Genomic DNA, 18453 nt, shown 5'->3' on the forward strand with positions numbered 1-18453 from the left:
AATCTCCTACTATGTGGCCCCTTCACTGACTCATACACCCTCCAGATCAGAGACCTCAAGGGTTTGTTAAATCTCACCCTCTTCGCCCTCTTAGAATTTTCTCTTGTACATCCCAGAATCATGGCCCAGAAACATGGCGCACGGATTCCTAGTAAGAGTTTAGCATCTGTCTTCTATGGACCAGTGGCTTTTGCCTGCCATGCCCGACAGCTCCTCCTAACTGGGCCCTTCTGCCCACACCCCAGGGAAGCAGCATCCATCAGTCCTGCCTTTGGCCCCTGCACACTGGGAGCCCAGAGCCAAAGCTTAGGGACTCATCAGAAGGTATTCACTGAGCAGCTCTCCTGCACAGACGTGGAGACAGTGGCACACACACACGCCAAGCCAGGCACCGCCCTCGCAGAGCCTATGGTCTGATGAAAGAGTGAGACTGCAGTTGATAATTACACCAGTAAATGTAAAATTGCCACTAAGGCAACTGCTAAAAACACGAGGTTGGTGGGGCCGTGAGAGGCCTTAATGGGGGGGGGGGTTCCATCTAGTCACAGAGGGCTTCCCTGAGGTGATGCTGAAGCTGAAAGATAAAGGATGAGGAGGCCTAAAGGAAGAGTGGAATGCAGTCAGAGCAGAGGGGAGAACATGAGGACAGCACCACGTTAGGCTAAACGTGGCAAAAACGGGGATGTAAGATGGTTTTCCCATCGTGTCTAGAGGGTAACTGAAGGTTTTCTCTCTTTTCCCCTAAATACAATGGGAACCCCTGAAGAGTTTTCAGCCAGGGGCTGACAGACTCAGATTTATTTGTCTAAAAGGTCACCATGGCTGCTCAGAGTGAGCCTTCCCAAGTCGGTGTGTATGTACTTGCTCTGCCTGGATCACTCCTCTAGTCTCTGTATCAGTCAGCACACGCTAGGTTATGCTGCAGTAACAAACAACCCCCAAATCTCAGGGTTTAAAACAAGAAAGGCTTAGTTATCACTCATGCTGGATGTCCATTATGGGGCAGCAAGGGGCTCCACTCCAGTAGTGATGCAAGGACCCAGGCTAGCAGAAGCAGCCATTCCACCTCCTGCCAGTTGCCAGGACACAGGAAAAGAGCACCCGGGAGGGTCTCCCACCAGCAACTAGATGCTTTGGCCTTGAAATGACATATGTCCCTGGAGTTCACAATTCACCAGCCAGTCCCATGGCCCCACCCAACACAAGGGGACCTAGATTCAATGCTACATGTGCCTGGATGAAATGGAAATATTTAAGGGGTAACAGTAAGGACCACCAGACCCTCTCCCACTCCATCTTACCTTCCCCAACCTTAACCCATTCATTAGATGACAACTGTTTGAGTATTCCAGAAGGAGGGACCAGCACATGCAAGAGAGGACACCAAGTGCAGAATCTAGGGGAGGGTAGGAGATGAGGCCAAAGAAAGAGCAGGGGCCAGATCACTCAGACACTTCTAGGTCATGGTCACAATTTTATCCTAAAAGCACCAGGAAGATGGTTCAGTGTTTCAACCAGAAAATGGGGGGGCCTGCTGTTGTCTTCTTTGGAACTGATCACTCTGACTATCATCCCGAGACAGGGGTGGAGGGGAGGTCACTGGTAGATCGGAGACTGGTGCTGTCGTCCTGGGGACACATAGTGGTGGCTTGACTGAGATGTTGGGGAAGAGAAGATGGAGAAAAGTGCGCAGATTCCATTTATAGGTTAAATTTCCCTAGACCTGGAGATATGGTGGATTGCAGTGCAGAAACGGAGACACCAAAGTTTCTGCCTTAAGGACGAGAAGGATGGCGGGAGCTTTGGCCAAGATGAGAGCCCTGGAGGAGGTTTAGGGAGGCAGAGGATGGGACAGTCTTGCACCCTGTGTGTTGATCATAACTATGAGATAGTCAAGCGGGTAGGCCAAGGAGGCAGGTGAATAAACAGGAATGACTCCTGACTCCTGGTCCAGTGGCCTTTACTTCCTATACACTCGCCAATAACCTAGAAGCATGGAAGCCCCCCCCCCGCCCCCCATTTAAGACCAGGTGATGAAAGAGTCAGATGATAGAAGTCTTACTTGACACCAAGAATGAATTTATGAAACACATCAAAGGCTCTAGGGGACAGAACTGTAACTCCAGTCAGAATCACATGTAAGTGATGGCTGAACGAGGGCTCCCGGGGACAAGTGAGGGGAGCCACTCATCTTCGAGAAGGTCACTAGGGAAGGGAGCATTGAGCCAGCCCCAGGTGCTCCTTGGAGGCCCCATCAACTGGGGCTGAATGGTCCTGGGTGAGGCTTGTCAGGTCATTCTGATGTGTTCAGGAGAGTATATTCTGCAATAATCCCAGGGAGAGAGAACACCACCTCTTAAATCATGCATCAGGCTCTGGGCTAGACATTTTCTGTTTCTCATTTCATCTCACAACTGCCTGGCCAGGCAGGTTTTGCTGGCCCCACTGTAAGGATGGAGAAGCAAGGTCCACAGAGGTCAAAGGTAACTGTGCCAAGTCCAAAGTCACATATTAATGTGAAGAGGGGGAAGGACTCCATAAAGAAACCGGCTTGGGATCTATTCCCAGAAGGGAAGGTTTACCGACACAGACACCTACCCACAAAGAACTCTGCCTGCCCACCTCTCAGAGAGTTGATGGGTGAAAATCACGCCCCACTCCCCCTGGAAGGAGACACAGCCTGTTACTTCTGCCCCGCGGACCTCACACAACCCCCTCCTTCCTCTCAAGGGGAAATGTGGGCAACGGCCAGCTTGGGTGCCATAAGCATCACTCCCTATGGAAAATTCTTTTGCCCCAGCACAGACACAATCCCCAATTTTAGGGGTTTCCAGGCATCCAGAGCAATCTCATTATTGCCTCCTGTCCCCGCGGACAAAGAACTGGGTGTGTTCCCTTGCAACCACTCTAAATTATATACCACAGCCTTTCTCCACAAAAAGCAAACGTCTAAGAAAGAAGAGAGGTTTAACATTTTGCTCCCCGAAGTCCCAACCTATCGCCAGGGTCCAAGCCCCTATCGTCCAACAAGATACAAGTCACCAGCAACTTTTCCACCAGCACCGCTCAGCGTTCAAGGCATTGGTATTCTCCTCGCAGCCACTAGCCTAGGGCGTGCTGGCCTTGACCGGAGAAAGGTCATCGGTCGCTAAGTTCTTGCAGAGGAGAGTACCTTGGGGATTGTGAGTGGGGCTGGAGGCTACACTCCGGAAAGATTTCCTGAGGAGTCTATACCGCAACTAAGATGGAAAATGTATTAAAGAAACGGCCCCCGGCGAGGGTACGTTTAGTGGGAAATCGGGAGCCCTGTTGGAAGAGGCCCCCCTGCACCCCGGCAGGACCTGAGCCCCGCCACCTTAGCCTCCAACCCGGGCACCAAGCCCACAGTGCCCCCAAGAACTAGGCCAGCGACGGCGGCGAGCCCTCCAGCATTCGGCGCCCCGCCCCGCCCGTGTCACTGCGTTCTCATTCCGAACACTCGGCCCGGGCGGCCGTTCTCATTGGTCGGCGGCCACGTCCGTCAGCGGGCGGCACGTCGGCGCAGAGAAAAGGCTACATTGTAACAAGGCGAGCAAGCGAGGAGCGAGCGGGGAGGAAGGAGGCGGAGGGGCGGCCCCCGAATCCCGCAGCGGCGGCGGCGGCGGCGGCGGCAGCTACCTGTCGAGGGTTAACCCACCTCGGGCCCGGGGCGAGCCGCCCCCCCCCCACCGCGCCCACGCCCGCGCCGCTCGAGCCCCCTGCAACACCCGCGATGGCCCCCCGACCACCCGGCACCCCCGCGGCCGCTCGCAGCCCCTGCACCCGCGGCCCCCGCGCGCGCTGGCAAACTGCCGAGCGCTTTCCGAAGCCATTTTCAATGGCCACATTGGCTACCGGGGCTGACTCACCTTCCCGGGAATGCTGCGGCAGCCGCGGGGCCCGGGCGGCGCGGGCGGCCCGGCGGGCGGCTCGGCGGAGGCGGCGCGGCCCCGGCTGGCGGCCCCCGCGGTGGGAGCGGCCGCGCTGCGGGCGCGCTGGTCCCCGGCGAGGCAAAGTTTCAGCGCCAGCCTCGGCGCGGCGGCGGCGGCGACTCGCTGCTGCTCTCCTCCCCTGCTTTGACCACCATCTTATTAGTACAGGAAATGACATGGAAAACGGAAGAAAGCGGCGTTTGGGGCAGACGCGGACCCCCCAATTCAGGGGCCGGAGCCGGGACTCACCAGCCGCGTCCCAACCCGGCCCCGGAGAAAACTCCCGGGGCCCCCTCGGCCCCCGCCCTGCGCCCTGCCCGGAGGGGGGAACCTGGCTTCTCGAACCCGAAAGGAGAGGGCGACTTTTATAAACCAGCCCGCGGAGAAAAAGAGAAAAAATAATAATAATAAATGAAAAAAGAAAAGGTTAAAAGAACTTTCGAACTGGGACACTTTTTTTTTTTTTGATCAGAATTAAAAGTTCTAAAATTTTAAAGCCATTCCTTGGGGGGGTAGGGGGCGATCCCTGCTTCTCCTGGTCCTGTTGCTGCCCCTCTTAAACCAAATAGTCTAGGGGATAAATGCGTTGATATTTTTAACCCTTTCTTGGCTCCGCTGCTGGTAGCTGGGCCCCCTCCTAGTCCTGGTCCCGTTTAACCCTTTGAATGCCCAGCTGTTTAGAGATACAAACTAAAGTTGTAAAACGGAGGCATCCCGCTGAAAGCTGCCAGGAAGGGTCTTGGGGGGGTTCCTTTAAAATGTCAACTATTTACGTGGGGCTGCGGTTTTAAAGTCTCGAACCGCACATGCTCCACAAATCGAAATTTGTTACAGGGGTTGAGATTCTGAGAACCGGATGGACTGGTCCTGGGCTGTCTTGGAAAAGGTATTTAAGCCGCGCTTGCCTGCCTGGTTCCTCAGTTTCTCCATCTGTGAAATGGGATTCAACATCGCCGAATAACAAGGTAGTGAGGAAAAGATGGGACAGAATTTTCATAAAGACAAAGTGCTTAAAAGCTTGAAAGGCTCCCTTCCGCGCCTAGGAAACCGAGGGGCTGTGATGGAGCAGGGGACACCGCGGGATGGCGTAACCAAGACAACCATTCCCAAAATAACCGTTTTCTGCTCGCGGTGTCTGGAGGGCACGTAGTCAAATTGCGAGATAGCTCCTGTCAGGGGAGGCTGTGCTGTGCTGGCTCTAAAACGGGGGTCATACGCCGTAGTAGGAAGTCGCTGGGAGGGAATTGATCCCAGGACCGCGCCTGGGTGGAGCGCTGCCCAGTGAAGGGCAGTTCACCCCACAAACGTCCACGGAAGAACTGAAAGATCTGGTGCAGGAGGTCTCCACTGGGTACCACCCTGGGGAGACCTCATCCCAAGGGGATGGGGTTTCCTGTCAATTTCACTGCTGGCTGAGTCCCCGGGCCCCAGATGGCAGCCGTGATCAGACCCCAGGACACGCTCCTAGTTCTTGGAGTCCGGATGATGGGGGTTGGAGGGAGAAGCACCGTATGTCCTATATCATTTGTTTACCTTGACTTTTTGACGTCAAAACACAGCTTCTTGAAATCCCACGTCTGTTACTTGTTGTATGATGCTGAGCAAGTGACTTCTCTGAGTCTCAGTTTCCTTGACTGCAAAGTGGGGCTCTCTGATAAGCCACGTTGCTGGCTCTGTGTGAGAGCCCTGAGAGCATTTAAAGAGCCTGGTACCAGACTGCTCACAGTAGATGCTCAAGTAACAGTAATTAACACCATAATTCATGACTTGCGATACAACTATAAAAGTTTCCTGAGTGTCTTATCTGCTCCGTGCCAGGCAGAGTATTGGGTCCTGGGAAGTACCAAGATTAGTTAGACACAGTCCTTTCAGGAGGTCTTGGTCTGGCCAGGAGATGGAGGCACTTGCAGCTAATTCAAAGTAATTCAATAGTTGATGCAGGAGCTCCCATCGTGGCTCAGTGGTTAACGAATCCGACTAGGAACCATGAGGTTGCAGGTTCGATCCCTGGCCTTGCTCAGTGGGTTAAGGATCCGGCGTTGCCGTGAGCTGTGGTGTAGGTCACAGACGCGGCTCGCATCCTGTGTTGCTCTGGCTGTGGTGTAGGCCGGCAGCTACAGCTCTGATTGAACCCCTAGCCTAGAAACTTCCATATGCCACGGGTGCAGCCCTAAAAAAGACACACACACAAAAAAAGACCAAAAAAAAAAAGTTGATGCACACCCAGCCCTGGAGGTCAGGTGCTTGGGCAGGGAGGGGAAAAGACATGGAGGAAGGAGCCTTTTGTTCCTTTCGAGGAGTAGAATTCATCAAGGAAATGATATTAGAGGTGGGCCCTGAGACGGTGTTTGAAATTTCCACCAGTGGAGATCTCAAAGTGCCCAGGACATGTAACATGTGGCCAGCTGGGCCTGGAGTAGAGAGTGGGTGGGGCAGAGGAACCAGAGATGAGGCCAGAAGGCCAAGTGGATAAAGAGAAACCTTGGTCACAGCCTCCAGAAAGCAAAAAGTTCCTCAAGAAAATGAGCGGTTGGAGTTCCTATTGTGGTGCAGCGGAAACAAATCCTACTAGTATCTATGAGGAGGCAGGTTCGATCCCCGGCCCTGCTCAGTGGGTTAAGGATCTGGTGTTGCTGCAAACTGTGATGTAGATTGCAGATGCAGCTCGGATCCTGCGTGGCGGAGGCCAGCTGCTGTAGCTCCAATTTGACCACTAGCCTAGGAACTTCCATATGCTTCAGGTGCAGCCCTAAAAAGCAAAAAAGCAAAAGAAGAAAAAAAGAAAATGAGCTGGTGATCGAGGCAAGGAGGAAATTTTTCCACGGGGTGCTGCCTTTCCATTTAAACCTCTTCATCCATTTGGCCTAGTCTAGCTTCTCTTTGCCAGGAACGATTGGTCTTCAGGCTGCAGCTATGGCGTGGGGTTGGGTCCTTTGGCATTGCAGGCCAGAAGCCTTCAGGCCCCACACTTGGGGAGCCCAGAGAGGCAGCACGATGCAGAGATCCGGGTCTGAGGTCCGGCTGCCGCCCCAGGTTGTGGAACCTGGGGCATGTGACTCTTCCCATCTGGGCTCCAGTTTCTTCCTGCATGACACAGAGTTTGGACCAGGGGTCCTATATTCTTCCCTCAAGAAGCTGCCCTGTAGCCACATAATCAAGACCAAGGTACAGGAAGGACTCTGGAATGAGGCTGGGAGAGTCGCTGGGGGCCCAAGGCAGCCCCAGGGCTGGCACAGGTGCTCTGGGTCAGGGGGCAGAAAGTGGCCCCAGAATCTGAAGGAAATTATCCCAGACACGTGGACTGGACAAGCCAGTCTTGGGAGGCTGTGCCTCATCTTCCCTCTGTGAGCTGAGCTGGGCCTGAAATAGACAAAAGGGTGGGAGCTCCATTCAAATCCCCTAAGAACTGAGTGGGGATGTGGAGATTGAAAGGAAGAAGGCACGTGACACACAGTTTCAGGGACCTGACCATTTGACTCAATAATCCAAGGCAGACATCATCATCATTATTTTTACAGACTGGGAAACCACACTCAGAGAGGTTAAGAAACTTGCCCGAGGCCACACAGCTAGTTAGTGGTAGGATAAGTTTCAAACCCAGATCTGTCTGATTCCACTGCTCAATGCCTTCTCCTCTTGGATGTTTCTTATTTATTGTCCTTCTGCGTAATGCAACTTTTCAACCTAATGTTGGTGAAATATTTCCCTGGATTCTCCCTTCGGCATATCACACAGTAGGAGCTGACCAGTATCTCTCAGGTACTTCATGATCTCCCTCTGCAAAAAATGTACCAACCATCCCAGTCATTTCTATCTCCCTGTGAGGATGCTGAGATGCTCTAAGAGAAAGAACCCCCACTCTTTGGAAGGAAGAGGCAATCTGAGGCCTTTCTCATCCACTACTACTAATAATACCCAAGCAAAACATACACACAATGAGCTGCAAGTTAAATGTCCCCCATCATTGCAGATTTATTTCCACATCTGCTATAAAAGAAGGACAGTGTTTACTGCATTAATTAATGACACTTCCTAAAGGCTTGAGGGAGAAATTTCATTCAGGATTTAGTGCCTGAAAGAAAAAAAAAAACTAAACTAAAAACCAACTGCATTTCCCCCGAGGACCTGGCAAACATCTCCCTTTGCTAATAAGAAGAGCTCCATAACTGATCAAGTTTCCCTTTTTACACAGGCTGCCAGGGAGCTCAGAGCCAAATTCTACCCCCATTCCCAAAAAGTTTGGCAATTGCTTCCTCCTCATTCCTCCTTTCCCACTTCTAATCCTGCCGACTCAACTTTGTCTTCTCTGCCTTTTATTAAAGATGCACCCCCTTTTTAACAGCAAGAAATAAATATTCAAAATAAATCCACATTTGGAAGAGTTGCTGAAGGGAGCTGGATTCCATGGACCTTCTGTTAAGCCAGGCTGTTCTGGGTCTTGTCCGCTCACCCAACAGCTGAGGGATTCCTCTCTTGGAGGGAAGGAGGGTCTGGCTTAAGACCAAGGGATTCCTCACCCAGCTGCCGCAGCCGCCGCCGATGGCTAAGTTCAAATGCGCCGATTCAGATCCTCGTGGCTATTTTTTGGTTCTACTGCCAAACAGCTTGCCTCTCTCCTGCCAGCTCCTCAGAAAGCACAAACCACTATCCCCTACCCATTCCCACCTACCCGCCCCAACATCCCCCATTAGTCCCTGCTGTTGAGGCTTAGGGGGCTAGGCTCCTTTTTTCTACAGAACCCTCCGCCACTTGTGGGCTGCTTACCACGTGCCGGGCAAGGTGAGGTGATTAGGGTGGAGGTTGGGGGTAATAGGGTGGGGGGTGAAGGAGCAACTTTAGAACCTAGGACAGGGAAGGCCTGTCTGAGGAGGTGGCGTTGCCTGGGAGTCTTGATGGATGTGAAGGACCCAGCCCCACCCACGGTGAGTAGTTGAGTCCCCTTAGGAGGGAACACAGCAGTGCACAGGCCCCGAGGCAGGAGCTGGCCAGGCTGGTGATGTCAGGTGGCCCAAGGCCAGTGTGCAGAGTGTGGTGTGCAGAGGGAGACAGGGAAGCAGATGAGCAAGAGAAGGGGGTGGATCTGGGCGGTGCTTTCTTATGGTTTGGATGTGTTTGAACATCCGTGGGAGCCCCTGATGCTTTACAACTGGGGAGACACAGGATCTGATTTATGTTTTCCCGCAGACACCTTGGCTGCCTTGTGACTGTTAACATTGACCAAGTGCCAGGTGAGTGGGTAGGTGTGTTCACAAACCTTTTTTTTTTTTTTTTTTGTCTTTTTGTCTTTTCTAGGGCCCCTCCTGTGGCATATGGAGGTTCCCAGGCTAGGGGTCTAATCAGAGCTGTAGCCACTGGCCTACACCACAGCCACAGCAACGTGGGATCTGAGCCACGTCTGCGACCTACACCACAGCTCGTGGCAACGCTGGATCCTTAACCCACTGAGCAAGGCCAGGGATCGAACCTGCAACCTCTGAATTCCTGGTCAGATTCATTAACCACTGCGCCACGACGGGAACTCCCACAAACCATCTTATTTAGGACTTCCCTTGTGGCTCACAACAAAACTGCAAACCATTTTATTTAACTATGCCCCACCCCCTTGGAGATGAGGTTGGGGGGGGATCTTTTTTCTGGCTGCCCAGCATCTGATTTCCCTTCCAGTGACTGGAGAAATTCTCATCTCCTGAGTCTTGGGAAGAAGCAGGTGTGCCCTCCCCCATGCCCAGTGGAGAATCTGAAAACATCAAAAGCTCCCTTTCCCAGCACTCGAGACTGAATGTTTGTGTCCGCCCACCCCCTAAATTCACGTGTTGAAATCTAATCTTCAGCATGATAATATTTGGATGAGGCCTTTGGGAGGTGCCTAGGTCATGAAGGGGGGGCCCTCGCGAATGAGATTAGCGCCCTTACAAGAGAGACTCCAGGGGGCTCCCTTGGCCCTCCCATGATAGGGAGGACACAGAGAGAGAAGACGGCCATCCATGAACCAGGAAGCCAGTTCCCACAACCTGCTGGCACCTTGATCTTGGACGTCCAGCCCCTAGAACTGTGAGAAATAATTTTCTGTGATTTATAAGCCACCAGTCTGTGGCATTTTATTATATAGTCACTCAAGGTAAGGCACAAATATGTGATGGATGCTCAGCCAGGTGGATGCACTTACCCACCTTCAAACTGGGAGCTTATGACATATGGATCGTGGGCAATTCTTTCTGAAGTACAGTCAGTTCTCAGGGGCAGGAGTGCCTGTAGCTGCATCCAGCAGAGCTAGTGGGGCTGCTGGTACAAGCTATAGTACCTGTTGCTCAGTACTGAGCAGCATCTTCATTGCACTGGTTCTGTGACATGATCTTGGCTGTGGTTCTGCCTCTGTGCACCCCATGCTTGGTTCTCCCACCTTCCAGAGGGTCACTGAACTCCTTTCAACATGTTCTCCATCTGCTTAAATCAATGTATGAGTTATAAATTGCTGCATAACAAACTACCCCCAAACTTAGCAGCTAAAGACAATAAACATGTATTATCTCACAGTTTCTGAAAACCAGGATTCTTTGGAGTAGATTAGCTGGTTGGTTCTGGTTCAGAATCTCCCATGAGGTTAGAGTCAAGTTGTCAGCTGGGGCTGCAGTCATCTGAAGGCTTCCCCCGGGGCTGGAGAATCCACTTCCAGACTCCCTCACATGTGGGATAACCAGCCAGCCAAGTTCACCTGGAACTGAGAGGGGATTCTCAGGATGTGGGACTTTTGGCTTTAAAACCAGGTTGGCTCCAGGCAAACTGGGGTAGGTTGGTCACCCTATTCCTGTGGTTGTTGAAAAGAGGGCTTAGAGGAGTTCCCACTATGGTGCAATGGGATCAATGGCATCTCTGCAGCACCAGGATGCAGGTCCAATCCCCAGCCCAGCACAGTGGGTTAAAGGATCTGGCGTTGGTGCAGCTGCAGCATAGGTCACAACAGTAGCTTGGATCTGATCCCTGGTCCAGGAAACCCATATGCCGAGGGGTGGCCAAAAAAGAAAAGGAGGGAGAAAGAACAAGGGAGAGATGTGTGTTCTGGGGCTCCGCCTGCTCTTTGGCTGCTGGGGGCATCCACAGTCAGGTCCTGGAAATTGAGGAACCAATTTCCACGTGCTGGTGCCCCACACCACCCCTGGTGGAGAACTCTCCCTTTGTTCCTGAGAAGATGAAAACCATTTTGTTTTCACAGAGCTAAACCATTCAATGCGAAGGACTCTCTTTTATTCTGAGTGTTGATATGTTCTCCCTTTTCTTGATGTTTAAATGTTCTTTCTTTTATGCGCGGATGTTAACAGCAGGTGTAAAAGACGGATGTCGTTTTGGGGGGGGGGTTGCCCCGGTGACCTTACGGGGCAAAATAAAAAGTTGACAAAGGTATTCCCTCTATTAATTTAGAATGTATATTCGTACATGAAATTAAGAAATGTGGGAGGAGTTCCCGTCGTGGCACAGTGGTTAACGAATCCGACTAGGAACCATGAGGTTGTGGGTTCGGTCCCTGCCCTTGCTCAGTGGGTTAAGGATCCGGCGTTGCCGTGAGCTGTGGTGTAGGTTGCAGATGCAGCTCGGATCCTTCGTTGCTGTGGCTCTGGCGTAGACTGGCAGCTACAGCTCCGATTAGACTCCTAGCCTGGGAACCTCCACATGCCGCAGGAGGGGCCCTAGATAAGGCAAAAAGACAAAAAAAAAAAAAAAAAGACAAAAAAAAAAAGAAATGTGGGGATCACTAGACTAGGCGGTTCCCAATAGCCTCCAACATTGTTTCTGCCTCTTTCCCTCCCTTCCTTCTTCAGCTCACTCAGCCATCCATCCATCTCTCAAACTCTTTGAAGGCCTCCCACAAACCAGAGAGAGCACGTTCTGCATGGAGCTCTTAGGGAAGATGAATGAAAAGACATGGAAACCAGCAGACGTTTGGGTTAGTTTGTATTTTTCCATTGTAAAGATACGGAAGTCAATGTCCTTAGATGTATATTGTGTGTGCTTCGTTCATTATTCCCTTGGGATAAGTTCCAAAAGTGGAATTTCAGAGTCTAAGCGTGTGCCCAGCTTCTCGTCCTGAAACCTTTTGCTAAATCACCCTCCAGAAAAGTTGTACCAATGTCAGTTCTCATTGGCTTTGTACGAGCCTGCTTGTTTCTCTAAACACTTATGCTAAACATCATCCATCTACCTAATTTGTAGTAATTTAATGTGCTAGTGATCTGTCTCATCGCTATTTTAAATTACATGATATTGTTAGCAAGATGAGTGTGTTTTCGTGTATTTATTCATCTTCGTGCTTCTTTTGTGAATCGCCTCATCACATCCTTTGTCCACTTTAAATTTTGGATCTTGTGTCTTTTTATTGATTTATAAATGTAATTTACATATTAAGGATAACAAAAGTCTTTGAAATCTATAACGTGATTTATTTTTCTCAATTCAGAAATTTTTTGTAAATGTGGTTTTTTTGCTGTATAAAAATGTAAATGTTTTGTTTTTCCTTTATGGTTTCATGGGTATAGTTAGAAAGACCATCTCCTTCAGAAAATTATAAATACATCCTCTTAAAGTTTCTTCTAATTTTTTGCTTAACATTTAAAAAAATATTTGGTCCACCTGGAATTTATTTTGGTACAGAATGTAACATAAGGATCTGACTTTTTTTTTTTCCTTAATGGATAGCTAGTTGTCTTAACACCCCTATAGAATAATTCATCCATTTCTCATTGTTTTGCAGTGTCATCTGTGTCCTATGCTAAATTCCCTTATCATTATATGCCTATTTCTTATTTCTCTATTATGTATCAGCTATCACTTGTCTATTTGGAGAGTATCAAACTGTTCAAATTTCTATAGCTTTATAGTATATTGTAACGTGAGGACATAACCCCCACTTTATCTTTTTTTTTTTAAATGGCTGAACCCAGAGCATATAGAAGTTCCCTGGGCTGGGCCAGGGATAAAGTCACAGCTGCAACCTCTGCACAGCTATGGCAATACCTGATCCTTTAACCCACTGCACTGGGCCAGGGATTGAACCCGAGCCTCCACGGCAATGCAAGCTGCTTCAGTCAGCTTCTTAACCCATTGCACCACAGCAGGAACTCCCTCTTTACCTTATCTTTTCATTTGAATTAACTTGGCCTAATTCCTAGAGGCAAAAATTTAAACTCTTAGATGGTATTTTCCTTCATATTCCTAATTTTATGTTACACTGCTAGCTTTTTTTCTCCTGCACCCACAGCATGTGGAAGTTCCTGAGCCGGGGATCGAATCTGAGCCCCAGCAGTGACCCAAGCTGCAGCAGTGACAATGCCAGATCCTTAACCCACTACACCACAAGGGGACTCTTACATTGCTGGCTTTTGATTAATCAGTTTCAGACGTTATCTGTTGATTTTCTGACATGAAAGACTTACACTGCCTCTTCCCTGATGGCCACCACCTACCACCTTGGGCTCAATCTGGTCACATCTCAATGTTGGGCTGGCTCTCTACTCAGTGCATTCATTATAATGACCATGTGAATATTGTGAACTGCCAGCCAAAGACACACTGTAATTACATTTCCCTTGATTTTACAGCTTTTTGTTTTTCCTAGCATTCATAATAGACCCATCATTTCTCATTTGCTTGGTTTGTTTTTTTTTCTTTTGTCTTTTTAAGGCCGCACCCGAGGCATATGGAGGTTCCCAGGATTGGGGTCCAATTGGAGCAATAGCCGCTGGCTTACGCCACAGCCACAGCAATGCAGGATCCGAGCCACGTCTTTGATCTACACCACAGCTCATGGCAACGCTGGATCCTTGGCCCACTGAATGAGGCCAGGGATTGAACCCGCATCCTTACAGCTTCTAGTCTGGTTCATTAACCACTGAGCCACAATGGGAACTCCTTGTTTGCTTAGCTTTTCTTTAACATCTAAGATTTCACTCTAAACTGTACAGTCCCTTTCACTACGATTGTCAGCATCTTCAAACCCATTAGATTATATATCAGGACGTTATATTTTTTCCTAGAGCCTTTCCGCCTTATATCAGGTATCAGAAAACTTTCTGAAAAGAGTCAGACAGTGAATACTGGCTTTGTGGGCTCCCTAGAGTCTCTGTTACATATTCTTCTTATTTTTTTATAGCCCTTTGTTCAACATGTTTTCAGATTTGTTCACGTTGTTGCTTGAACCAGTAGTTTGTCCATTTTTAGCGATGGGGAGCATTTCATCCCACCAATATACCACAATTTTTAATTGTACTTTCTGGGAGACTTCCATGATCTTATCCTTCAACATTTAAATTCTTTTCTAAAAAAAATTTCAGCTCTCCTATTTTAAATTCCCATCAAGAAACAAGATTTCTGGAGTTCCCGTCGTGGCGCAGTGGTTAACCAATCTGACTAGGAACCATGAGGTTGCAGGTTCGATCCCTGGCCTTGCTCAGTGGGTTAAGGATCCGGCGTTGCCATGAGTTGTGGTGTAGGCTGCAGACACGGCTCGGATCCCGCGTTGCTGTGGCTCTGCCGTGGACCAGCGGCTACAGCTCGGATTCGACCCCTAGCCTGGGAACCTCCATATGCCAAGGGAGCAGCCCAAGAAATGGCAAAAAGACAAAAAAAAAAAAAAAAAAAAAAGAAAGAAAGAAACAAGATTTCTTATTCTTTGTTCCTTACAGTTTCTTTTGTTTTTAATGGGTGCAATGTTTTATCACCCTAGGGATATTTTCTTCCCTCTATTCTGTGTATTATCTGCTTCCTTCAGTTTCCTCCTCTCCTATTTATTGTATTCTCTTTCGTGTTGGAGTTTCCTTCAAATGTCCAGTGATCCTTGGCTGCCTTTTCGTATTTGAGAGTGAGACACTGAGTAGGCTCTGCGTGCTTGGATGATGGGATTTGTGGGCAGGGCTTACTGGCGGCTGAAGCCGGCAGATGCCCCTGAGTGATGTGGGTCTTCCTTTGTTTACAAAGAGTGACCCTCCACCCTCCTACCAGTGGGTGTGTGCGCAGGGGACAGGGGTGAGGGTTGGCGGTAATAAGTCAACTCCTGGGCTGATCTCAAAGTGATGCCAGATCAGAGGGACCTCTGGTTTTAGATCTGAGTAGGAAGAAAGCTGGAGGTCTCAGATGTCTTCTTACTCATCTGTTTTCTTCCTTTTATTTTCTTTTTTAAGGGCTGAACCTGTGGCATGTGGAAATTCCCAGGCTAGGGGTGGAGTCGTAACTGCAGCTGCCGGCCACAGCCACAGCAACACCAGATCCAAGCCACATCTGCAACCTACACTGCACATCACAGCAACGCCAGATTTTTAACCCGCTGAGAGAGTCCAGATATCAAACCCTCATCCTCATGGATACTAGTCAGGTTCATTACCACTGAGCTATGATGGAAACTCCTACTCATCTGTTTTCATTTTGGCACTTTCCCACCTTCTTCAGTGCCTGGTGAAACCAAGTTAGAAGGCTTTCTGTGTCCATTTTCCTAGAAAAGGAATCTCCGCTGGTGTGCAGAGACAGGACGAGGAGAGGCCCTTGGCTGCCGTGGGGGGGTTGGGATTGGCAATTTTGGCATCTCACTGTATCTTGCCTAAGGTTTTGAAAAAAGATCCTTGTATTTTCAGCCACAAGCTTCACCTCAACCTTCTTAGGGACCCGGGCCTTCCTATTTCCGAGCATTTCCAGTGGGGAGCAAATTGGCTTCCTCCTTTCCCACGGCCCCCGCTGGGCACTCAGATTTGACCCTGGCTTCTCTGCTTCGGCATCTTTCTCCAGCTGCCTCCCATCTACTCACATCATGATCTTAGGTTTCTTTCTTTCTTTTTTTTTTTTTTCCAGATTTAAGTCCATGTCTTTTTAAAATCTGATTAGAGGGAGTTCCCGTCGTGGCGCAGTGGTTAACTAATCCGACTAGGAACCATGAGGTTGCGGGTTCGATCCCTGGCCTCGCTCAGTGGGTTAAGGATCTGGCCTTGCTGTGAGCTGTGGTGTAGGTTGCAGACACGGCTCGGATCCAGTGTTGCCGTGGCTCTGGTGTAGGCCAGCGGCTGCAGTTCCGATTGGACCCCTAGCCTGGGAATCTCCATATGCCACGGCTGTGGCCCTAAAAGACAAAAAGACCAATAATAATAATGATGATGATGAGAGTATAGTTGATTTGCAGTGTTGTGTCCATTTCTGCTGTACAGCATAGTGACCCAGTCATGCATCTCATAGACATTCTTTTTCTCGTATTATCTCCCATCACAGTCTATCCCAAGACCCTGGATCGAGTTCCCTGTGCTGTATAGCACAACTTCATGATCTTAGCTTTCTGATGCTTCCTCCCTTCATCTGAAACGGATGGTGTGTTGCATTTTCTCTTCTCCTTCTTGTTTGAGGCTGGTCTTCAAGAAGAGAGAAGATGGAAACCTCTTCACTTCACCTTAACTTGGTAGGCATCCATTAATCTTAAATGGGAGGATGTGTTCTGTTTTCATTCCAGGTACAAATTATAATAAAATCTAAAATTTCCCCTTCTTTCCATCCCCCGCCCCCTCAGAAATATCCCATTGGGATTTTTTTTTTTTTTTTTTTTTTTTTTAGAAAATGGACTTTTTTTTTTTTTTTTAATAGTTTTAGATTTACAGAAAAATTGCACAGCTATCACGGAGAGTCCCGTCTACCCCTCACCCAGTTTCTCCTATTATTAACATCTTATATTAGTATCATGCAATGGTTACAGTTCATGAACCAATATAGTTTTTTTTGTTTTGTTTTTTGGTGTTTTTTTTGGCCACCCTGCTGCATAAGTAGTTCCTGGGCCAGGGATCAGATCCGAGCCACAGCTGTGACCTAGGCCACAGCTGTGGCAACACCGGCTCTTTTAACCCTTTAACCCACTGCCGTGTCAGGGATGGAACCTGCATCCTGGTGCTGCAGAGATGCCGCCAATCCTGTTGCACCACAATAGGAACTCCTGATACATTATTATTAACTCACATCCACCCTTAATTCACATTTCCTTGGTTTTTACCTAAAGTGGTTTCTCTGTTGCAGGATTCCATCCAGGAAACCACCTTATGTTTAGTTGGAACAGCTCCTTGGGCTGCTCTCGGCTGTGACAATTTCTCAGATTTTCCTTCTTTTTGATGACCTCAATTTTGAGGAGTATTGGTCAGGTATTTTGTAGAAGGCCCTTCTATCGTGGTTTATCTAATGTGTTTGCCAAGGTTAGCGTGGGGTTATGAGCTTGGGGGAGAAAGCCATCAGGATTTTGATGGAATGCTATTAAATTTATAGGATACTTTGAGAAGAATTGACATTTCCACAATATTGAATTTCCTTCAGGGATGTGGTACATTTTCCCATTGTATTCAAGTCTTCTTACAATCTTCAGGGAAGTTTTATAGTTTGCTTCTTATGGACCTAACATATTTCCTGTTATTTCAAGGCATTTTTATAGCTTTTGCTGCTATTGTGAAGAGGATCCTTTCAATTACTTTTATTTTCTGTATTCTCCTCGCTCTTGTATTGGGAAGCTACTGATCTTTATAAATTTATATCCTGACTAGCTATCACCTATTGTGTATAATAGTTCTGATTTGATGCTCTTGAATTTTTGATAGACAAGAGTATTTCATGAAAATAACTATTTTGCCTCTTCCTTTTAAAATATTTGTGGATCTTAGTTAATTTTCCTATATTATCCTTTTAATCATAGGCTCCAAACCAATGGTGATTAGACTGCAGGCATCTTTGTTTTGTTACTGATGCCAGGTTTTCACTTGTTTTTATGATGTTTCCTATGGGTTTCTGACAATCTCATTCTTATATTTTGGAAAGGTCCTTCTATTCCTATTTTAGTAAGAGTTTATATTAGAAATGAAAATTGAATTTTGTCAGTGCCTTTTCTTGGGTATCTGTCAGAATTTGCGTCTATTTTTCTGCACTATCCTTTCATGTAATTATATGGCCATAATTATTGCTCTGTTTTGTTTCCTTTCGTGGTGCCAATCTGCTTCCTGGCCCAGGCTCTCGGGAGAGAAACTTCTCTGCCAGCCTTTGTCCCCTACAGCTTGGGTAAATCTCACTTAAGTCTTCTTGTACCTCTGGCCACCTTCAGAGAGCAAAGCACATGAGTGGAAATCAAATGATGACACCTACACAGTTGCTAAGTGAGCTCACATCAGCTACAGATAGTGATTAGTCTAGTCCTTTGTTTAGAAATAGGAACAGTCAGTGACAACTCCTTTGATGTATGAGGAGAGTCAGTAGCCTGAACTGAATGATCCAACCAAGTGACCCACGCTAAAGTAGAGTTAATGCGGGAAACAGAAGAAAACTTTAGGCAATGTACTCCTATGTCCTTTGAGATTCATGAGCATATTGCCTTGATAAAATAATCTCAGGCTATTATAAAAAAGAAGCAAGAGGAAAAAAAGTTTTTGAGATTAATATAAACCCAATTCCAAAACTAAGAAAACCTACCTTCATGGCCCAGTGGTTAACAAACTAGGATCCTTGAGATTGT

At 48.3% G+C, this 18453-nt stretch overlaps 1 protein-coding gene across 6 annotated transcripts in view; it reads right to left on the reverse strand.

Moving 5' to 3' along the window:
* The window catches only part of PRDM11 (PR/SET domain 11), a 92001-nt gene extending 87666 nt beyond the window's left edge, over positions 1–4335 (reverse strand). For 3 of the 6 annotated variants that reach the window (XR_002341489.1, XM_021083151.1, XM_021083147.1), the window contains exon 1: positions 3888–4335. Coding sequence is in view for 3 of the 6 variants with exons in the window: in XM_021083151.1 (XP_020938810.1) it covers positions 3888–4128 (241 nt within the window). In the remaining 3 variants the exon portion in view is untranslated. The remainder of the gene's footprint in view (positions 1–3887) is intronic. The other 3 variants (XM_021083148.1, XM_021083153.1, XM_021083152.1) reach the window with 2 other exon arrangements.

The sequence above is a fragment of the Sus scrofa genome, chromosome 2 (genome assembly GCF_000003025.6).
Source record: "Sus scrofa isolate TJ Tabasco breed Duroc chromosome 2, Sscrofa11.1, whole genome shotgun sequence".
Lineage (NCBI taxonomy): Eukaryota > Metazoa > Chordata > Mammalia > Artiodactyla > Suidae > Sus > Sus scrofa.